At 30.9% G+C, this 25544-nt stretch overlaps 1 protein-coding gene across 2 annotated transcripts in view; it reads left to right on the top strand.

Annotated features, from left to right (window-relative positions):
* LOC143056426 (neuronal acetylcholine receptor subunit alpha-3-like) overlaps nucleotides 1-25544 on the top strand; it is a 40513-nt gene that overhangs the window by 10026 nt on the left and 4943 nt on the right. Inside the window, exons 3-6 of one of the 2 annotated variants that reach the window (XM_076229514.1) lie at nucleotides 1241-1285; nucleotides 2838-2947; nucleotides 3385-3914; nucleotides 4799-5328. In XM_076229514.1, the coding sequence (XP_076085629.1) occupies nucleotides 1241-1285; nucleotides 2838-2947; nucleotides 3385-3914; nucleotides 4799-5082 (969 nt within the window). In that variant the 3' untranslated portion in view covers nucleotides 5083-5328. Of the gene's footprint in view, nucleotides 1-1240; nucleotides 1286-2837; nucleotides 2948-3384; nucleotides 3915-4798; nucleotides 21719-22786; nucleotides 23012-24063; nucleotides 24222-25544 lie in introns of those variants that run through there. The other variant, XM_076229513.1, reaches the window with a different exon arrangement.

The raw sequence follows: 25544 nt of genomic DNA, 5'->3' as shown, positions 1-25544 counted from the left end.
AAATGTCTATGATATTTCCAAGTATTACATGTATCAAAACTTGCTGTATATTTCATTTCTAAAATTTAGATCAAGATCTATAATACCAAATGAATACTACTAGGCTCATTGCGTTATGCCAAATGCACAATCGTAACTACTCGGCCATTCTCCCTATGCAGTACAATTTCTTCGTGCAACCAGAAAGGCTGAGTAGTTAGAACTGGCCAAATGCATCGATCACGAATCTCAAACAATCGATCATTTCTTTTTTTTTAAATACATCAACCTAAGTCAACAAGGCATTTGTTTTCTTTCATTTGTCAAGACCCACAATATGCAATGCACATAATCTGTAAATAGCATTTAAAAGTATCAATACTACATGAATTTATCAAATATAATAACAATTAATAGACAAAAGTATTCATCTATAACAATTCATTGTCGATTTGATATTAGCAAAGCAAACACTTCCATCTTCAAAGTGAATGTTACAACCTGATACGTTACATACAGTGAATGTTTGTTTTGTTTAATTCCATTTGATATGAATGCATTTTGTTAATTACTCAATAATTCTGTTGGGAAATATGCGTTTTGTAATGGAGTGGGCTTTTAAAACTAGCTACTAGTACCTCGATTCATTCAATTAAAACGAAAGATTATTTCCAAGGTATTCAAATGAATTGAACAATACAAGTCATGTACATTAACCATAGAAAATAGTGGGAGATGGGCATTCATTTTCTATGGAAACATTCCCTTTTTTCCTTTTTTTTTCTAAGAATGTAAAAAAAAAAAAATGAAGTCAAAAGATCTCTCTTCGTAAAAACAAATTACCACTTGTTCATTACTTTTCAAACACAAGAAAATGGATTAATTTCAAGAAAATTTCAGTACGGTCGAAAAACAAACCTAACTATTTTTGTTTGGCTGTATGTCAATACGTCACAACTTTCCATTTTTGGCTGTATGTCAATACGTCACAACTTTCCATTTTTTGGCTGTATGTCAATACGTCACAACTTCCCATTTTTGGCTGTATGTCAATACGTCACAACTTTCCATTTTTTGACTGTATGTCAATACGTCACAAGTTTCCATTCTTCTTCTTTACAATGTATAACACACAAACGTCATTTGTATGGCAAAAGTAATTTATCAACATACGTTTTGCTCAATTTATGTTACTATATAGATTTTCAAATATCATTTAATAACTTTTATCCTTATATCTCGCTTATTTGATCTATTTTAGGATCTAAAGTCACAGACATTGTCTACATCAGGATGGTTTACCGTGGTCAGTATATAGATTTATTATTTGATACATTTTTCAGTAAGCCAAACTATTGTTCATTAAAAAAATATATAATTTTTTACCTGCACTATTTTATGACTTGCGTTCATGATTCCAATATTTAATTATGGTTATATGATTATGTTTTATTTGGAAATTAATATTCTTGGAAATCACGAAACTTTTTTTTTTTTAAATTTATTTCTACATAAAAAAATTATCTTAATTGATACATTTATGCTCGTGCATGTTCACACTATAATGACCTATACCAAGGAGAGTACTCCTTACGTAGAAACTGCCCAAACAGATTTCTGAGGAGGGAAGATTAAAGGTGACACTCCGTAAATTTATGAATACTTTCACAATATACGATGTGTCTTTTTCTTAATTACATTGTAACTAATGACTTAAAGATTTTGGTTAAACATCTATTGCAATGCTAATTAGTACCGAACGTGATCCAATCTTGAATATGGAATAAGACTCTTATACGGAGTATGAACTTGAATTGCTTTACGACGTGTCTCGGTATTTTGTACCTTCAACATTCATGTAGTTGGTATTTATTTTTTATGTTTCTGTGATGGTTTAAGTATCGGTTTCGGTCACAGGCGCTTGGGTATATGATAAAGATTTTTTTTTTAATATTTTTTTTTGCTGATTAAAATATTCAATTTTCTATATTTATAATACATATCTATCACTTCTGTGCATGTCTCACCTAGTTTCGAGTGATTTAAACGATCCAAAGAAAATACAAAATTTTACTATTCATACTAAGAAACAAAAAGGCAACTAACTCGACGCCATTTTTCTACTATCTATAAATAAATAGATTGACCTACCTGCATTTCCCAACGATTTCTCTGGGGAAACGTGCCTTCCTTGCCGTCTGATCGCAGACATCGTTTATATTTATCAAATTGGTATTGGTCGTAACATTTTTAATCTATCTCCAGCATATAATAAAAAGATTTTAACTATTTTGACTAATTTCAAATTTACGTGCCCGGAAGTTGACTGTTTTTCCCGAACTTTTGTTAAAGGGAAGTAATATTTTTCCGGATTTTTTCGGAACATCTCTCCAAGTACGTATGAAAATAACAAAGTGATACGATGAGTTCCGACATTAATGGCAAGGAAGGCACGTTTGAAATAAACACTTGAAATAAAGTCAGCCCGGAATCAGAATAATGTGTATTAGTACGGTCCTCTTATGAATGAGACATTAGACTATTCTCGTTCTAAATGTGCATCTAATTTGTCTCTTTTGTAGGAAGACATAAGTATTTAATTCAAATTTACTGTAATAAAATTTAGATATTTTTTGGAATGAATGTATCTCCCTCGTTAAAAGCTATGGTATCATACCCAGAATTTGCTTGACTTCGACCCTTTTTAGTTTACCAGCTATCCTCAACGTTTCAATGCTGTTTGCTTTCAAATATCTTGGTTCAGATCATCTCCCAAAAGAGATGGATTGTATTGCCGTATACAGTTAGCTTCAAAACATTCATGTGGCTATCTATTTACCTTTTCTATGTATTCGTAGGTATGGAATGATAGCCGTTTAGCCTGGACAAAATCATCCTATGGAAATATTGAATATATATATGCAACCGAAGACATAGTATGGCATCCTTCATTGATTGTGCAGAATTCGTACGTATTTAGTTTTTATTACGAAAAAATAGATCTTATTAGATTAAAAACCCAGAATTAAACATACAAAAATATCCTATTACAAGCATATAGTTTCTTAGTAGATACGTGTAGATAAACATGCACATGCAGTTTATAATTCAATTCAATTCAATTCAAATATTTATTGTCCTATAAACTCTGAACAATCAGTTTGACATGTGACAAATAATATAAATATTCACAAAATACGTTTAACAAACAAAACCATGAAAATAAAAAAAAGCAAAAAAGCAAAACAATCTATCTGTATGATATATAAATATATTTTATAAATAAATCAAGAGTCCCCTGTCCTCAGTTCTAATGCTATAATAGAATCTTAAAGCTATTTTTCATCTATTGTTTCTTTTTAAGGCTTTATAACAATTACTTCTATGTTTATAATTATATTTCAGTATTTCAGAGTTAAGTAGTCTTGGTGATGATACGACAGTCCGAATACAAGATAACGGAGAAGTACGATGGGAACTACCCGCCGTTTTGTCTACATCATGTGACATGGACGTCACTTACTTCCCTTATGACAGTCAAAGTTGTGACATAGAAGTAGCTAGCTGGGGATTTCATACAGAGGCTGTTCAGTTAATATTCTTGAAGACGAATTTGAATTTACAAGACTATAGAACAAATGGCGAATTTGATCTTGTAGCAACTTCTCAGCACACATCAGAATTGATTGAAGACGGCCTGGCATATTCGGAACTTTTGTTCCGAATAGTGTTTGAGAGGCTTCCGGGTCACTACATAATGAGTGTTATATTTCCAGTTATAGTTACTGCCGTATTAACATCCGTTACGTTTATTCTACCTGTTGAGTCCGGTGAAAAAGTCGGATATATTCTGACAGTTTTGCTTGCTCTGGCTGTTTTATTGACGTTATTTGCAGACAATATGCCTACAACATCAAAACATACATCAGTTCTAGGTAAATATTTTCACTTTTTGAACCACGGTTGATGTGAACTTTTGGTATCAATTGGCGTCCGTTGTCATCTTTCATCGTATGTCTTTGTTATAAGGATTTTCATTTTTTCCTCCCCTAGTACATGTAACACCAATCCAATCTAGACTAAATTTTGCTTCAATCCTCTTATAGCTGTATACTGTTTAGTTTCTTTGTGCTAGTCACACGACAAACTTTATAACTGCCATTACTTAATGTAGTATTATTTGGTAAAACTTTTAAACAATATCTTTTACGCAAAATTGGAAAAATCACTTATGGAGATTTAAAACATCAATTTTGTCAATTTCTAGATGTTATTATTTGGAAGGAGCGTTCGCTACACAGTTGACCGCCACAACAAGGTGGTGTTGTTTGTGGGGATGTTTTTTGTTTTGTTATTTGTTATTTTATTTGTAAACCTATAATATAGAATCAAACATGCCCAAAAAGAATCTAATTGCATGAGCTCGATATCAAGTAACATCCATCTTACTGTTTATGTCGGGTTAAACGAGCGTTGGAAGTCTTCGGAGGTCATCATCATCATATTTAGAAAGCGTTTAGTATAAAATACCAAGAAAAACCTAATACGTATAATCAACATTATCAAGTCTATGCATCGTACATTGTTTATTTTGGACATCTTATTATTTGTATATGCGACTTAGTATATTTGTAAGAATTTGATACCAATTGGAGAACATGAATTCGGGGCTAATGACCCCCTTGTGTAGAGTAAATATATGGTAACTAGTTTTAAAAAAAGAATAATATGCTTTAGCAGTTGATTCATTTTATGATGTTGAAGTCGTAATCTATCTAATATATAAAATATTAATGTTTTCTTTTTTTTTCTTTTTTAGTGGTTTTTCTTACCGTTACATTAGGATTTGCCTGTATTGCGATTATCGTTACAATATTAATCATTCGGCTTTATCATGAACCAGACCACTACATTGCCCCAAACTGGATTCACTCTTTGGTGAGAACCTGTCGGAAGTCACGATGCGACAATAAAAGTATAAAGCATCTTGATAAAAGTGCAGTCACTGAAAATAACCCGCCGACGAACGAATCTAAGTGGAACGAAAAAGACAGTAATTTGGAAATATTAAACCGTATACACATTACAGCAACAAGGAACTAGCAGAATTTTTGGATAATTTCTTTTTTGTATTTTTTACAGTTTTATATATTTTGGTAACCCTTTGTTTCACAATAACATTGAGTGTCGCAGAATGATGACATAAGGCACTTAACTTCAAAGCATGTTTCAGTAAATCGTCATGTCATTTTTACTTGTACAAGTTAGATAATAATCACACATCTACTCATTATTGTAAAGCATTACGTGTAAATGCATAGATAGTTACTTTAAATACAATTGCTGAGATTGTTCGTTATTCAATTCTTATGCACAAATCTTGGTAGTAAACATTAAAAAAAAACATACTCAATTTGTTGTGTTGTCAGCACTTATCAAGATTTACCTAAGTTGAGAACGAACATGCCAAAAAAAAAAGTTTTTTTTTCCTGAAATAAGTAGTTTAAGGTAAGTTTATCCTAAAAAAAGAAATTATATCTTTTCTACTTTTCTGTCATTTGTAATAATTATTTAAAAATAAACCACTTCAATCAGCAAAAAAACCATTGTTCATCTACAATTGACAATTGTATAATCAAAATGATTAATAAAGATAGATAACTTCAAGGTAAAGATATTTGAAGAATATAAAACAGTTGCATGGCAAAATAAAAAGTTACCAACCAATGAAAAGAGCGAAACAAAGCTATCATAATCATAGCATGGTTCAGGTTTTTATGCATAAAATGCTTGGATTTGCCTGACACAATGCACAAACATAAATTTCAAAAGAAAATAGTCACATAAATGACCGATCGTAGACTACACTCATGAACAGTTATTGAATAATCAATCAAATACACGCAAAAATAGTATTCCGCTGCTCAAAAGTCATAACTTGATTGAGAGAAATAAAAAAAAGTTGCAAACTAAAATCGAAGGAAACACAATAATATATGGCGAAAAACAACAGAACAGGAAAAACACTGACTAGCAACAAAAACAAATGACAACATACATAAAAAAAGACCTATGCGATAACAACTGCAATATTCTTGACAGTGTACGGGACATTTCACTCAAGAAAACAAATGTTATTTTGAACCTGGTTATATGACTAGCCACCCCTCTCCGCTTATATAGCAATTTAGAAAAATACGACACTATGTGACAGGAGTGCAACACAAACAAACACAAAAAGACTCAACACAGAGAAACGCACAAAAAATAAAATTGTAGTCGATATAACATATAAACCGCCGACTAACAACAAACATCTTCCATTAACGACAGCACAGGACAAAACAAACAGTGACGTATGTTTGTGACGAATACAAAATCATGAAATTCATACAATTTTTATACAATACTAGTTCAATCAATTACTCGTGATTATGACGATATTGAAATGTCATTTAAAAAAAAATGTCACGACGTCATTCATCCATGCAACAGAAATTGTAAATATCTTATCTTCTCTCAATTATAAAATGGTTAAGAAGGGCAAAAAATCTGTCATTTCATACTGATAAGGAGACCAATGATATTACTTATAAAACAGATGTTTAAAACACCAAATTGTTAAACTTTAAAATGTTTAGGAAAATGCACAGGCACATCTGGTTTTGACTCTCTCCACCCCCTTCTCTTTTGTTTTGTGTTTAATTTTTATTTTGGAAATATTCTTTGATGTTGTGTATCCCGAGTTTCAAGATTTATTTGAAAACCCCAATTATTTTTGAATATGGTTTTTAAAATAATCTAATCTTGCAATTAAAAAAATCAATTTTGTAATAAAATAAAAGTCACGTACATTGTATAATGATAAAAAAAGATACATTTCTTGATTGGTATTGTGGATTTCATTTGTATCCCTTCTTGCAACAATTGTCAGCATTAGATCGAGAAAGAAACCATGTGGTAACTTACTTAATATAATTGATGTGACCGTTAAATTTGAAAATATGGTGTTTTCTTAGTGTTGCAGGAAATAAGTTCACTTTGTATTCAACATCACTTCGATGCAAATTCGTGGGCTTAGATGCACGACTGTCATAATTATTTTGATTAACACAGTACTTTATTCATGGAAAATAAAAATTAACCTCGCTAAAATGACAAGAAAGGTGTGAAAAGTACCGAACACGCTGATTTCAAACCATAAACGATAAGACATAACACAATATCCACTCTAACCCACAATATAACTAAATACATGTATCTTGAATGTATTAGTATAGATACACGTCGTATATGACGTTAGGTACTTAGCAGAAAGGCAACATAGATGTTAAACCACAATTATAGACGTGGTCAATTAAAGACAATTGCAACTGATTCATATGTTTCTCTACTTAAAATATCAATCAGTACACAACAGACATAGTAGTGCGAACACACTATAACAGTCTTAAAAAAGCATGACATTATAGATTGAAAAGAAGTAGGCACAGTAAGACCGCTTTGGGCCCCATAATATAGCAGTTTTACTAAAATCACTCGGGGCGCTGGAAATTTGAGTACACCACAAAAATGATTTGTATCCTCTCCATCACTTTTCTGGTACCCAGACCGGTCACCCTCCCACATCCCGCTGGGAAGATATGCCATAGGTTTATTTATATATATATATATATTACGAAAGCGTGACTTCAGGATTGATTAAATTTGTAAAGATCACAAAGATATTTTTTGAGAATACTTGTAGGTACAAACAAAAATTTCATTTACTGTTCGACGAAATTATGGAATACATCATCAGGATCCAAACCTGTCGGTACTAAATTTCATTTGATTTTATTTCTTAAACTTAAACAACGCATTATAATTTCTAGCTCTATAATATTAATAAGTATACATTGACCTATAATGGTTTACTTTTATAACTTGTTATTTGGATTGGGAGTTGTCTCATTAGCACTCATACCACATCTACTTTATCTATATACAACATATCAAACTTAACATATTATCATTGAAATTGTTCTGTATACAAGATATGCGTATCAAGGGCTTCTATCTTCTTTAATAAAAGGTTTTATAAGTTGGTTTCTGTAATATTATACTTCGTTTCTTTGTGTGTTGCATTTTAGTGTTGTGTTTCTGTTGTGTCGTTGGTCTCCTCTTATATTTGATGTACTTCCCTCAGTTTTAGTTTGTAACCCGGTTATTTTTTTTTCACCAATCGATTTATGAATTTCGAACAGCGTTATACTACTGTTGTCTTTATTTGTACTGCTATACAACTGTTCCAGTAAGGGGGATTGCTTAGCGCTAACAAGCATATTTCATCCCGCCACGTTCTTTATTTGGCTGTCCCAAGTCAAGAGCCTGAGTGTTGTTCAGTGGTTGCCGATAGTTCTTGTCCGTCATATTTGCTTTTCGTAAATTTTATTGCTTTAAATGAGGTCGCCAGTTTTCCCTATCGTTTCATATTTTTCATGTCGCGGCCTTGTATAGCCAGCCCGATGTTATGGTTTTTTTCTCATTGTTTAAGTCCATACGGTTGCCTATGATTGTTTACACCCACATCATTTGAACTATGGTGGATATTTGTCATAAGCCGCAACCATGGCTTAAATTAAATGATATCCTCACTTGTTTATTTCCCCCTTCTTTTTCCTCCCTTCGTTGATACCCAATCCCGGTGTCGATAATACATAGTATTGTTATCAGGATTATTCAATGAAATTATATCCCAATTGCGTTAGAGTAAACATAAATCATTTCTACATAAAAACAAGTACATTTGTCACTCATGTGTCCATTACTGCTAAAAGATTTCTGTAAGACACTTAATTCCATATTTAAGGAATGATAACACTATTATCCAAATATTTCATATAAGGCGACACGAGTTGTCTTTCTTTTGTAACATTCTAAGTATCAAATTAATTGATAATAACATTAAACTTATTTGTTTGATGTTTGGATCTCTTTAACTAGATATCATCTGAGTTCAATGACATTCTTTGTCTTGAGAAAATAAATCAAATGCACCGTATGTATGTAACACATGACATCACAGTGAAAAGGAATTTGCTGTATAAATCTAGGTATGATTGCCATCGAGATAATTATCCACCATAGCTCAAAAGACGAAGGAAAGGCAATTATAGGACACAGTAAAGTCTTTAAAAATGAGATAAAACCGTGCCGTATTGTCATCTACATACGTCCATGGCATGAAAAATGTGGCATGGTTTGCCAATGAACAAAACAGTATAGGAGGAGAGTCAATTGTCTAAAGTATCAGACAAGACATTTTGTTGATTGTAACTTTAGTTGTAAATATATATCGCCACATCCGTTCGATTTTATTTCATTCACTGTGTTTTATCATTTGTTTTTGACATTTGATGAGGGACTTTCCGTTATCAATTTTCTTCGGAGTATTTTTGTGATTTTACTTTTTGTTAGAAGACATTCGCTTTTGTATTGGTTTGACTCCCCAACCCGAGGTTTTGGTTAATCATATTATAATTAAATCTTTTCACAAGCTAATTTCTTATGTTTGATTGGTGCGTAGGACCAACGAAGCATAGGAAATTACGATATTAAGAACATTTCATCTAAATTTTATTAGGATTTTTATGAAACAATACCTTCCATGCAAAATCACATTTGTTTTTTCAAGGTGAGACTACAGTGAATATAGAAGATGTGGTATTAGTGCTAATGATAAAGCTCTCCATTCAAGTAACAAAATGTAAAACATAAACATTTATAGGTCAAAGTACGGGTTTCAACACGGAATGTTTACTCACCTTAAAACAAGCTATGGAGGGCACCAAAATGACTGGCGTTAAACAAATCAAACAGGAAAACCACATGTCTAATCTATGTTTTTTTGTTTGTTTAGAGAAACGAGAAATGATTATGAATCACACCAATGAACCAACTTGCATTTCTGTACGATAAGAATTAAAACGTTTAAATTCATAAAGGGACACATACTTTATGTCCCAACAATTGCTGTACATTTTTTACTTAACATTTTCCTTCTTACACCATTTACATGACAATGGATCAGTAAGAAGCCTGTTGCTAACATATATGTTCTCCCTTGTCTGATATGCCCATCTTTTGCTTTGGAAATCAATATTATCATAACGTATCGAGCGGTCAACTTACAATTTGTCTTATGATGAATCATGTTGACAAAACAAAACAAAACATCAAACATAGTAATTATTTAACACAATATGATTGTAAATACATCGAAAACAGATCTAAAGTGACAGAATAATGTATCTGGCAGTACAAAATAAAAAAAAAAACTTCTAATGTGCGGTTTCTGTGTTTTTTTTGTATTTTTTATATGAACAAATGTGTGTTTATAGGATATCCTTCAGATCTCTGGTTTTTCATATTCACTACTATTTTACTAATACCGATTAAGAACATATTGTATCAACTGTTATTTAATGTGTTCGACCTTATGGTGACCACAACTATTTTTTTTGTGTGTTTGTTTTTTTCTTTGATAGCCATGGCGTTGTCAGTTTATTGTCTATCTATGAAATTGACTGTCCCTCTTGTATCTTTCGCCCCTCTTTTTGATCTTTGTGGTGTTCAACAGTTTTTGTAAACACTAAATATCCTGGTTCATATTCTAATAAATTAATCTTTAAACATTGTGTTTAAGTCATATATCATATAGATAGATTATATTATCTATATTAAATGTTTGTGATATATTTTTCCGAACAAAATATATTAGTGTGTCAATATTGATGTTCAATGACCGACCTGTCATTTTGTATATTTTCATTCTCAACTATAACTAAATTTATCGTTCACTAGCACAACTTTTTTTGTCATTTAACAAGATATAAAAAAAACAACACATATTTACAGGGGATTTGCTGATAAAAATGACAGAACTTGTAACACCCCAAATATATCCACCATTTCATCCACATAAAAATCATTAGCCGTGTGCCATGTTATATAAAAAAGAAGATGTGGTATTATTGCCAATGAGACAACTATCCACAAAAGACCAAAATGACACAGACATTAACAACTATAGGTCACCGTACGGCCTTCAACAATGAGCAAAGCCCATACCGCATAGTCAGCTATAAAAGGCCCCGATAAGACAATGTAAAACAATTCAAACGAGAAAACTAACGGCCTTATTTATGTAAAAAAAAGAACGAAAAACAAATATGTAACACATAAACAAACGACAACCACTGAATTACAGGCTCCTGACTTGGGACAGGCACATACGTAAATAATGTGGCGGGGTTAAACATGTTAGCGGGATCCCAACCCTCCCCCTAACCTGGGACAGTTGTATAACAGTACAACATAAGAACGAACTATAAAAATCAATTGAAAATGGCTTAACTCATCAGATGGACAAATATACAAGTGGACGTGGCCCGGTACTTATACATCCCGACACAAAAAGACACAATGAACAGATCTGACAGTACTCGTAGTTATCCGACAGCTAGTTCAAAGCCTCTAACAACTAATAAAAAAATCATGTAACTAAGACTAAACTATGAATCCGTACACATCCAACATCCCATGGATTTAGTGTAAAGAAGTCATCGATAGCCAGAGAAATAATGACCTTGTGCAATGCCAAGTTACAGGTATCGACAGATTGTAGATCCATGAATATGTACATGCATTTAACATACTAGTAATATTTAGTTAGCTTTTAATTTACTGATAACACAATCAATATTTATACCAATAAAACAATATTCAATGATCTAATTACAGTGTTGAATAGGTAACCTTTTAGAATAAGTTTATTTAAAGGAGCGACAAGTTTACATGGATCATTTCTAAATTTCAGGGCACGGTTAACAACATTTCCGTAAAAATAAGGATGTGCTATCCCGTTTGAAATATTTTATTGTGAACTATAAGAGATATGATACTAATATGTCACTACACTTCATAGTTCCAAGTCAGGAATATGCCTGTACCAAGTCAGAAATATGACAGTTCTTGTCCATTCGTTTTTGATGCGTTTTGTTGTTTGGTTTTTGCCATGTGATTATGGACTTTCCGAATTGATTTTCCTCTGAGTTTAGTATTTTTGTGATTTTACTTTTTCAACCCAGGCAGAATCAATTTAAAAAAAAAAATGTTTTTATAATGCAATTAAATATTCATTACATATCTGATCTTACAGAAATCTGTATAATTTACATTGTCACCAGGATGTTTGTAGCTATTTTCGTCACTATTTGTTTTTGAATACACTGTAAAATCTACATAACGAGTAATAGGGATATGACATACGATAATAAAGAATTCAATACACTGTAATAATTGTTTTACTGTCAAGGACATTTTGTATTGTCAACTATTTTAATATATTCTTAAATAGCGGATCTAATATGACAAGTGATTCATTAGGTTATCAGAAATCTGATCTATATATATATAAAATGTTTACTTCTTCACAAGGATATTCGGTAGTTGCTATTATTACTCTATTATTTGAAACTAATTGTGGATTTGGAAAAATGTCATACTATATATTTCAGTTGAACGAGGATATGACTTACAAAATAAGAGAATATAAAATCATGTAATACACTACACCAATAGTTTTTGTATTCATGAGTCTTTGTGTTTAATACCGGATCTGTTCTTTGTTTGTTTATAGGACATGCAATTAGATATATCAAACAAATCTTTACTATTAACTTCGTAACTAGGATCTACATAAGTTTATACATACCTTTGCTCTATTTTATTTAATTAACTGTAGCTTTGTTTAATTTATTTGATGTTAGGTCTATAAGAGATATGTCAAACGAAATAAGAGCAACTGATATGAAAGCATACATATGCATGATATGTATTACACTTCAACAATAGCTTATCCTTCAATGGTTTTCTTTCTTTTGTGCTTTTTTCAAGTGTTGAATATTGAGAAACACCGGATCTATGTATTGGTAAATCTGGAATTCAATTAGGTATATTAGATATCTGATCTAACATTTATAAGTTCTGTTTCCGTCGTCACCAGGATATTCGATAGTTCCTATTTTCGTTTGCTCAATTGATTGTTGCGTTGGTAAAACTACATTAAAAATATATATATGGTGCAAATGAAGTGAATGTAAACAATTATAGCTACATGGTCTTCAACAATGAGAAATATCAATACATTATAAGCACATAAATCCCTATTGAAATATAATAATGTGACATAATAATTAGTTTTTTTTAATTTACTTTGGAAAAAAAATTAAATGAACTGAAATATACCTGAACTTCTAAACATCATGTGGTAATTTACAATATATAGTATTGTTGATAGGGAGACGAATGTCCTCTGCAGACAATTTGAAAAATTAAATATCTAAAGGAATTGAATGATATTTATCAATGTGCAAAATTTATACCGTAAATGAGCTTTACATTTTCTGTTGAAAATAAAACGGGTGTTGCAATTATGAGCACTGAAGAAGTTATGCTTATACAGCAAGAATTATTGTTTAGTTGAAAAAAACAGAAAGAAAGAAGACAATTATATATATTAACTTTTTTTTATTTCCATCAGGACATAACCATCGCAAACCGTTTGGACAATTCTTGTGAACATTATTTTTTAATTAATTCACTTAAACAATAATTGGTTTATAATAAAAACAAAAATACACATTTGAATCGCTTATTGTAGCCAATGGGATACGTCCTCTATGGAAATTCACTTGAACATGATTTCTCTACCGATTTCGGGTTTACTTGTTCGAATCAGTCATTGCTTTTTAAAATGAGGAAGTATTCAAACAATGACCTTAGTTATTTATAAAGATAATGAATTAAGGGATTGTGGTGAACAATCATGATTGCAATAAGTATAGAACCTTGCTTCAAACTGGTATTGAAATTGACAGAACTAAACGGCCGAAACTATATCATAAGAATCCAAAAGTGGTTGAGAGAGAACATAATAAAAATGAATAAAAAAAATCTGCCTAACACTGTTGATTGAAATTGGTTTTATATTCCATCAAAATTAAGGTCTGAATATTTGAAGCTGCTCTAAAAATTATTATGAAATATAACGAAATTTAAATTGTATTATTGGAGACAGAATCGTTGGTTGTAAACACCCAAAGGACACAAATTTCATGAAAACATACACATTTGTCCTTTTCATTTTTAGCCATGGCGTTGTCAGTTTATTTTCGATTTATGACTTTGACTGTCCCCCTGGTATATTTCGTCACTCTTTTGGAAGTATAGTGGACTTTTGATCTACCTAGGACAATATGTGGTAAACCCATATGAAAATTTAAAATATGATTTGACCGTAGTCAGCAATGCTTTAATGACTGGTGTGGTGCGACTTATATTTAAAAACGATCGATTATGCAGACGAAATAATTTAAAGGGCCGATAAAAGTATCATTTTTTTTTAGCAAAATGGCACATAAAATAAATTCTGGAAATATCTAAATTAAAAAAAAATAGAAGTAACAAAACTGAGAAGTGTGATATATTCTAAATTATTGACAAACGTATCAAACTCAGTAAATCAACGAAAGAGTCACGAACGCGCTGTTTCTAGATGCATAAGTGGGTATGATAATGCAGGAAAAAAAATAATCTAAGAAAACATGTTATGGATGATAGAAATTAAAGAAAAACATGCACAATATCATATCTTAAACATGTTAAAAGCTAACATTGAATTAATAGACATTATAGCAGATGAGTAAAGTAAATTAAAAAAAAAATCGAAGGAGAATATTATAAAAAATGTGCATACTCCAAAAACAAACACATACCACATTTCAATAGTAATTATAACGAAATCTTTTCTCAAGAAATATGTTATTTGAAAAACAGCGATTAAAAGATTGAAATCAGTGTTTGAGATGAAGTTGAATACATCCGCAGGAATAGCTGAATAACAGTAGAGTTTAATAAGACCGTTTAGCCATACATGTCAGGAGCATCTGGCTTTTATTAGTCTATTATGATTTTTAAATTTTAGTTTCGTGTGTATAATTCAGAGTTAAGTATGACTTCCATTATCACTGCACTAGTGTAGATATTTGTTTAGGTGCCAGCTGAAGGACGCCGCCGGTTGGGGGAGTTTCTCGCTGCATTGAAGATCTTTTGTTTACTTTGTCACCAGGATGTTCAATAGTTTACATATTTTCTCTATGTTTTCGAATCATTAAGCCTTTTGAAATCTACATAATTAATGTTAGTTTGATAGTGGATATGACATACGAGAAAAGAGAATGCAATACATTGCAACAATAGCTTTAAATGCAAGGACTTTTTATCTTGTGAACTATATGTATATTTTCTCAAATGCGGAACTAATTTTTGTTTAATATGACCTGTAATTAAGATGATCAGAAATATCATCTTTTATATACATTTACTCTTTTTTTCTCCACCAGGATATTCGGTTGTTCCTTTTTGCTCTATGTTATGCAAGCAACTAATTGTTGATTTGAGAAATCGTCATAATACATTTTTTTGTTTGAAGAGGATATAACATACGAAATACATGTAAGAGACTACACAATCATGTAATACACTGCAACAATAGTTTTGCATTCATTGGATTGTACTTTGTGAAAAATATTTAAATATTGTTAAACACCGGATCTTTTTTGTTTATGTTGGTGTGTAGTTAAATGTATCGGACACATATATATTGTTAACTTCGTTACTAGGATTTTCTTATGAAACATTATTTGGATTTTGAATATTGATTAACAACGAACTTAACTTTTGGTTTAACCGAAATGTCATTTAGTATATATACACGTACATAATAGTGTTCCTTTCACAATTGTTTTTATTTTCTCTTTCAAACAGGTATAGTGTAATCATTAAGCAATTTACATATTCCAATAAGTGATCGTATTGTCTTCTCGAAATGATGCACGGGACATAGAAATACCGTCCGTCCGTTTGTCGTTATATCTGTTCTTGTTAGCGCTCTTCTATGACGAATTCTAGCCAGATTGAAAAAAATCTATAGCAACGGTTTATATCCTCATTAATATTGTCTAAGAGAAGTTCGAAAATCAGGGCCGATCAAATATTTTTGAAAGAGTAAAACTTTTGAACATATTTTTAACATGGAAAATTGCAATACAAGCTCTCTCATTTGTACAATTTTTGCCCGAATTAAAAACCTAAATACACGAAAAGTTTATATAAACAATGTCTCGAACAGCATGTTCAAATTTAAAGGTATGTGACACTCAAATATGTCTAAAGAGTTTAGCCCTTTGGAAATAGTAATTATATGAATTTTCCTCGGTTTGTATTATTATTATTTTACTTTTTGTATTTTTGTACTGAATTAATATTATTGTTTTTACTGTTACATGTAATTATATTTTTATTAATATTATTTTTTTTCTGTATTATTTATGGTCAAATAGATAACAGAATTCACGCTAAGAATCATATCAACAGAGATTTATTGTTAATGCATAACTCGCGTTACGTTCTCTGAGTTTTTTTAGCAATAAAATAACAGATCACTATCAATTAAATAGTATTATTTATATGCTTATTTCGTAACCAACAATAACTTTAAAATGTGTTATGAAGACTCTTTCTAAATTTCAATAACTAACTTTAGTGTGCTTATACTTTCATAGAATAACAAATGGAAAGAGAAAAATCTAACGGTAAAAAAATGCGACTGACCAAACAACATTTTTTAATTAACGAATGCTCGAAACGCATGAACTAATTACAAGTGTTGTTGTTCCATGAGTTCAATAGTATTCGGGTTTTTTTTTGCAATTTATTTTACAAGAGTTTACATCATGATTTAACTAGTAGTTTTCAGCTGTTGAATGCTAGAACGTTTTGAGAATTTTACGATTATTGTTTTTTTGTTTGGTTGTTTTCTTGAAGTTAACCACAGAATTTCATTTATATCAGTTCATACTGCAAACAAGTAAAAGCATAAAAACGTTAAGCTTGTCTGAAATAGATCATATAAGCGTTAAGTATTTTAGATCGAATACAAGTTGGTTGACTTTAAACAATTATATTATAGGTAAGATTAAACAAAAGATACATAAAATTAGGAATAAAAAAGGGAATATGTGAAAGAGACCACAACTCGACCAAAGAGCAAAATAAATAAAGTAGCTAAAGGACACCAACTGGTCTTTAACTCATCAAAAAAATATCGTACTCGACGGCGTGATTCAGCTGTCCGCCAAACAAAAATGTGAACTAGTTCATCGATATTAGTCGTCATACAAACTCCAAAAAAAAAAAAAAAATCTAAAATAAAAAAATATACAAGAGTTACAAACGTCAGAAGCTCCTGACTTGTGACAGGCGCAAATATGTAATCCTTCTGATCTTGGTTTGGCTGGACAAATACGAAACGTAAATGTTAAATAACGGTTTTCTAATTTATGAATTATGATAAGCAGTTCAATAAGACATTTTAATAAGTTATATTTCAATAACAATGATTTTTTTTAAATAAGATGTAAAAATACAAGTCTTATTCATTTTATTACGTGTCCATTGAATTTTAACAATAAGTAATTCATTTTTCTAATATGACGTGCTTCTTTCGCTTTGTTAACAACACTTTGATACAATTCTCAATATATCTATACTTAGCACAGACTCAGAGATATACATAATAATGGCTGTTACAATATGCTTCCCACGATAATCTACAGGTATCGGAACCTATTTGCAGACCCTTTGTCAATTTTATTGTTTAAAAAAAGTTCAATTAAAAAAGAGCTCGAAGAAATCAACAAAATAAAAATAAAATAAAATTCCGCGAAAGTTTATTATTTTTTTTTGACGCATTTAAGTCATTTCAAAACATGACGTCATACAAATGAAAACGCTTAAGTGAAAGTTTTCTGTTTCGTGAATCATCGAAATTCGTATGATATTGTACTAAAACTGATTTTTGAGGAAGGTTTTGTTTTATTTTCTATTCTATTGCATTACTTGCATATTTAATAATTTCAGCAAGTCAACATGGCGGCTCCTTAGTAATGAAACTTTAGATTTGACGGAAGGTTACGAGAAAATTATGTAAATTAAAAATTGCAAATGTTTGGTTTGAGCATTAGAAGTATTTTTTCTATCGGTTATTCACGAAATTACCCATGCAAGCTTTTGATTCATTAAGATAGTTTAGCTTTATCTAACAGGGAATGAAACAGATCAGCCACACACACACACCAAACCAACCCTCGCTTCAGTATTTAAATGACCGTATTTGTCCTTTTAGAATCGAAATAATTCATGGACGCCACAGATTGTTGGAAATTCACACATGGCCTGGGCCGTGATATTCGTTAATTTTATCCCTCGCTTACGCTCAGGATAAAATTAGAAAATCACGGCCATGTGTAAATTTCCAACAATCTATGGCTTCCGTGAATTATTTTTTAAACAACACGTCTAAAAATGTGTCGACATATCAGGTTCTTTTAAGAATGCATTGACTAGCATGAAACAATAGTATTATTCAAATTATCTTACGGTGTCAATCCATGACTGTCCATTTTAGTTTCACCTCATACATTGTCACACGTCGCAAATAAATCAGTCATGTATTAATAAAATTATGTTTAGGGATATTTTTTTAATAATAGGTACAAAAATCAACATTTTAAAGGAAGACGGATATGAAAGGTATCACGTAGTTACTTTAACATGTTTGTTTTCCTAATTAAAGTAGTATGTTAAAAAAGCAACTGATCAAATCAAAATTATTTGCACTGTACCAATTGAACATGTACTAGGTCATTTCTCTAAAATATATCTGATTTATAAAAGTAAAGATTTTAATCAAAAGAAAATTAATGCAATAAATAATTTTTCCAGAGGTCTATATTTATAAATCAAGACAAATTCATTCAAAACATACTAAACGGATGTCTCTGCATGTGTTTGTTTGGTTCAATGTATACAAACAATGAATCCGGATTTATGATTAATACATTATATAGGGACTTACGTAGACGTGTTCATATTCAAAAATAATCAACAGTATTAATATGTTTAAAGATTATCGAATACAATGCAACTGGAGTATCAACATTACTACATTAGCATAAACATGATTTAGCTGCTTTCGGTACAAAATCATGATATCAACTATAAAAACATATGAGATACTTGCTACCGGCTTACCTCTATAATTGTTAAATGATATCGAAAGGATTGATGACTTTCGACAGTAAGACGAGGTATATTTCGTCAAAGGTAACGTATATTTCAGATTTCTTCAATAATATACAAAACATTCTGACACAATCTTGAACATAAAAATCTTCTTTTTGTCATTTGTTATCCAGTCTGAAGTGTACAAACAGTTTTTAAATGTCTAACTTTAAAGTCTAATGTATACCATAATGAGAGAATTGAACATTAATGAAAAAAGTTTTACAAATCGTGATAATTACAAATCAATGCGAGTTATTTAAAACTGATCCCGTCCTCTTTTTCGCCAACGTGATTTGCCGACTTACCACATATATTGTACTTTTAAGATCAACCCAATGGATGTCGCATGTGAACAAGATTCGCTTAAAATTTCAAAGCAACTGAGTTTATCCCTATGTTTTGTAGGGGTTTGTGTTGCTCTGTCTTTAAATTTGTATGGTGTGTTTCTTGTACTGTTGTCTGCATTCTGTTTTTTTTTTTCTCGTTTTTTTAGACATTACATTCGTTTTTTATAGTTTTTCTTTTGAGAATGAAATTTTTCGAGAAATTCTAGGAATAAAATGGTGCATCATGCGTCGTCGATCTATACAAAGATACTAAATATTTTCTAAGACTCTGTATGATTTTAGCAGTAGCATTTAAGAAATTCAAATTACTTTGGTGATGTAATTAAAACGCTCATTATTTTAATTCTGATTACATGTAGCTCATATCATAATTCGTTGAAGAGAACGACTTATTGTGATTATATGTATTGACAAATCTCATATAATCACGTTGTACAACATATCTTATCATTTTAAAAGATAAATTTTGTAATATGGCATATATTCGCCACACCTGTTAATTTAGCTTATAAATTGTAAAACTGAGTTTCAGTGAGAATAAAAACTTTTAATACTAAAGAAAATAAGTTCTGACTTCCTGACACATTCTTCACTTATACAGCCGTGCTTCATCGTACCCGTCTTTTTACCTTTCAAGAAAAAAAATGCCAACAATTTACACAAAAATAAGTAAATGTGGTAGTTTAGTCTTTGAAAGGAATATCAACAGCAGACCTTAGGACGGTTATAATAATTATAGGGAAACTGAACGGGTTTCAACCATTAGCCAAGCCCATTATGTATAAAAATAGTTTTCATTCGGAATGTGAAGGACTTTGCAATAGTAGCCACGTTATACACATTCGTCCTTTAGTTGAGAAAAAAATGCATACGACAATCTGAAAGGCAATAAGTGCTCATTTCAACAAGTGCATAACAATTAATTTCGTTTGAAAATATCTCTATAAAATTATCTGTTAGTGCACTTAGCAATGAGTGGATACAAAAATCGACCTTTATACGTATAGTGGTAAGTCCGAAAGAGAGATTAATCCTTTTCATTGGAAGATACCAATCCCTTGTTGATAAATCTTCTGAATCAACTCCACAAATAATACATGTTGGTTTTGGTAGTATAGATTCTATGTATTGACGTTGTTTTTCATCTAAAATACGTACTAAAGTGTTCCTCTTATTTGTCGTTGTATGAATTTAACCTTTACTGTTTAGTCCATTATCGGTATTTATACATCCCTTTTACTATTTTGCTGTGGTCATTTTTGTATATCTTATCTTTTATTTTGGCTTATGTGCTTTGTCCTAGAGTTTCTATATGTTATTTTGTTTTGTTGTTTGTCATAATGAGACAAAGATTATAACACAATGATCAAGTCATTTCGTACCATAACCCTTTCATACCATTTCCATGTTGTAGCCTAAATAACAATTTCGTACAATGAATATACGATTTCGTACATAAACATAAAGCATTTTGTACCTTAAAATACTAGTTCATACCATAAGAAACCATTTCATACCATAAAAAAATACTATTCCATACCATAAGGGAAAATGCTCTACCATTTCGTACCTTTTGGAAAACAATGCTGTATCAATCGTACCATATGAAAACTGAACTTTACCATATTATACATGATACATAAGAAACATTACATCCAGTAAATCATTTGACAAAAAAAAAAAAAAAAAACAAAAACAGGGAACCGAAAGTTGTAACTCAATTCAGGTTCGTTTCCCATCTCCAATCAAGACATGAACACATTCTCTCAATTGGTAGGCAGTTTAACAAATGAAAAATTTACTTCAATACTGATTTATGAGTACATATAAAAAATGGTTTAGAATTGGAATATATTTTAACTTCTCATATGATACGAAATATTAAATAATATAATTTTCCATATGGTATGAAATGGTATACATTATAATTATAATCTTTCATATGGTACGAAATGGTATACGTTATGATCTTCCATAAGGTACACAATGGCCATTGCACTGCTGTACCATAATGTTTGACATTTTTACTTACTAAGTTTGTTTTACAAAGGAATCACACTTTTAGCAGGAGATTAGACAAGGGTGTTCGCTCGTGACGACCATCTTCATGATCACGACTGACATTCTAAAGTGTAAATTGAGCAAAGTGGAGAACACAAAAGGTACACAAACTAAATAAGATAAGAAAAAATATAGTGAAAAATATAGTCAGCATTCTTTGGCGAAATGTAAACCAGAAATTATAAAAAATAAAAAATAAAAAAAGAAATCGAGATATTTGTATCTTTATCTGGTATTTGGCGCTGACATCTGAAAAATAAAATATAAATTTGTCAACAAAACCAATAAAAAAACTTCGGAGTAAAAATATGCATGTCATCGTTTGATTGAATGTGTAAAACATAAAACGGTCAGCAAAACCTGAGAAAATTATCGAAGATTGGTCTAACCTAAAGATTACGTATACATTGTCAGGTAGAATAGTTGTTGCACAGCTGAATTTGTCAGTTCGAAAACTTGTGAATCAGTATTATCGAAAAAAGTAAATTATAGAATTAAAAAAAAATTAGTTTGAAAAAGGTTTAAAGATCGTTTGTTCGTGCACATTTTACAAACGAAATATTAGTCATGATTGGTACCTTTTAGAGATAAGTGTTCTTAAGTTCTATGAAGATGATATCTAGCCGGAAATGGCATTGAATACTATTTTTCACTGGAGGTAGCTTTTTATAAATAAAGACAAATTAAATTAAATACATACATGATATTAACAAATCATTCCCAATTCCCTTCGCTTTGGTAATTTTTAAGCTTTATCTTTTTGTGATTCTTCCAGGAGGAAGTACTGTACATGTCATGATATAGATAAAAAAAAACACCATTAAATTCCAAATTCATAACTAACAAATATTTAATTCCGTCTTGGATGATAAATGGGAAAACATTTCATATGGTCTAATGACAATTCAAATTGAACACACAGATGATTGAATTTAATTGATTTCTTTGTGACTTATTGGAAAAAATGGCAGTCTTAAGGACTTCGGAGAAGGTATCTACCCGGAAATGTCATTGAATATTATTTCATAAAGGAGATAAATATTTTTTAATTAAGAGATAATAAAATAAATGCGTTATGGGATATAATTTTCTAATTGAAATAACTATAAGAATCGACTTCGCGTTGGTTTTTTTTTCTTCATCAAAGCCCTTTTTGATATTCGTTCCAGGCGGTGGTACTGTCAGCCTATATAAACGCAATTCATTCCGGATTGAGGATCCAAACATTATCCATCGACTTATGTGAACGGTTGCTAAATACTTTACCGAATTATAAAACAGATTGAGAAATAATTCACTATACTTCCTGCTTGCGGCTTAACATCTCAGTTGGAAAATGAAGTCTGGAGGACTCTGCGCACGAAGAGGAGTTTTTGTTTTGCTTATCTTCATAGGTAAGTTGGAGGGTAGTACCACAGTGGGCATGTTTATTTAATTTGATCATGCAATTAGCCATTTGTTTTAAATGACAGGTATTCCTAAGCATTTGGACGATAAATGTCAAAAGCAATCGATTTATAATTTTATAAGGTATTTTTTGAAATCGATTACTATTTAATCACTCTTATTTTTGTATAGACTACTTTTTAAAGTAACGTTAACATGACTTTTCGATAGCTTTGAATTGCATGTTACAAAATAAGATATTTTAACCAAATTATGGCGCTTAACTCCCATCTCATTTTATAGACGGACATTTCATAGTTTTAGTTTGTATTTGTACAATTATAATAACATTACCCAATCCCATTCCATTAAAACAATGGATAATCATATAATTATATCCTTGATCTATTTGTATATTAAGCAAATATATATGGGCGACACATACACAATTGAATCGTATTGAATTCCATTGATATGATACCAGAATTCATGTTAAAAATATATATTTTTGAGTCCGTTATAGGTTACTTTTATTGTGTTTTACATATTAATTTGATAAGGTCTAATATTAAACAGGTGTCTCCTGCATACCTTGCTCTCCAACATATGATACATCTGATTACCGTTGAACGTTAAGTGAGCGACTGTTAATGTAACATTTACTGTACGCGGTTTTATTGACCTTTTGTTCGTTTTTATGAAGAAGAGATGGTTGACATCCTTAAATGCTGGATTCAGCTTACTGCGTATGCGTATTTAAGTCGTACGTTGTTATTTTTAAAACATTAGTATGTTTTATTGTTTAAAAAGTTGGTCTTAATGGTTAAACTTTAATAATGAGTTGAATAATGATGTCAAACTAATTTTGGATTCCTGTTTTGGCTGAACATAGATACATACATACCAGGTGTTTGTTGGCTCTTTAATTCAAACCATCTTTTCCTAAAAAAAACACACTGATCATTAACGATATACAAAAATCAGTTATACTCATATGTTCATGTGTGCATATTATTTAGCCAGCTTTCAGTAAATAAAATAATAGATATCCTTTTTCTAGATTTATTGATGCATTCGACAGCATACACTGTGAGCGACGCAAATGATATCCACACATTGTTATTTAATCAGACAGTATCTGGTTACAATAAACGTGTCCTACCAGACTACCCGGTAATTGTAAGTGCAGAATACAACTTGTTGGCTGTGAATGCTTTGGTAAATATATTTATTTTCTCAATTTTTGTTTTCTCCGATCTGCAAAAGTACCACGACTCACAATTCTCTTAATTATTCAAATCCAACAGTTATTTGAAATTTTAATTATAAAGAAAATTTCAAAGGTTCGACTTCTTTAAATAGTTTAGTTTTGGATGGACTAATAAGATGTTGCAGGTAATGTATATTGTAACAAACATGCAATTGTACAATTATAATTGGCATACACTTCTGAAACAAATTAAAGCACATAACTATTTAGTTGCTTTGTAAATAGTTATCAAAGGTACAAGGATTATAATTTAGTACGTCAGACGCGAGTTTCGTCTACATAAGACTCATCAGTGTCGCTCATATCAAAATATTGATAAGGCCAAGCAAATACGAAGTTGAAGAGTAAATGCAACAGTAGTATACCGCTGTTCAAAAACATTGAGGATCCAAAATTCCAAAAAGTTGTGCCAAATACGGCTACGGTAAATGCGTTACTGCTGTTTCCTTTTTATTTTATTTTTTCATCAGGACACTGGTAGATATAATGTTTTGTCTCTTTAAAGTAATGGTGAGACTATTTATTCTAGAAGCGGTGCGAATCAGGTGTGGGTATTTAATTATTTCAGTGATCCATTAGAGTACATTCAATATAAGTCTCTCTCATCTTGCAATTGTTTTAAAACATTTGTCATTGCTATCCTTTACACAATTATTCCTCATTCCTAACGAAAGAACAAATTTACAAAATTGTTCCTGCTTTGTTTAATAAATGAGAACTGACAACATAGGTACATGCATCTTGTATAAAGAAGGGATACATCGAACTTGATTTATACAAAAAAAAATTATAAAGATGCTTGTTTTGTAGATCGACAACTTATTTGTTTTATTCGGTGGAGGTATTTGTCAACTTACAATGTGCAAACGGCATTTCGTGAAAACAAACGTGTTTGCCTTATTCCTTTATTAAAATGAAGCTGATGTCAAACAGGAGCTTCTTTGGAAGAGTGAAAAGAACTCACGTTTCGCTATATAAATGATGTTCTTTCACCAAATATTTTAAAGTTTGTTCACGATGTTATACGCATCTAATCCGTCGAACTTGAAATACAATGTAGAACAAATACCGTCAAGTGTGCTTCATATTTTGCAATACATCTAAAAATTGTCAAAACATGTTAGTAGGCAAGTGTTGTTACAAAGAGTGTAGACACCGTAATAAGATGATCACAGTAAGGATTTGGACACGGTTTATGCATTCAATTATATTTCTTTATAGAAACGAAAGCAATGAACAATACTAAACACCCCATTCATCTCGTTTGTAAA

The sequence above is a fragment of the Mytilus galloprovincialis genome, chromosome 13, assembly GCF_965363235.1.
Source record: "Mytilus galloprovincialis chromosome 13, xbMytGall1.hap1.1, whole genome shotgun sequence".
Lineage (NCBI taxonomy): Eukaryota > Metazoa > Mollusca > Bivalvia > Mytilida > Mytilidae > Mytilus > Mytilus galloprovincialis.
The sequence above is the reverse complement of the archived record's forward strand: the minus strand, read 5'-3'. Positions and strand labels throughout refer to the sequence as shown.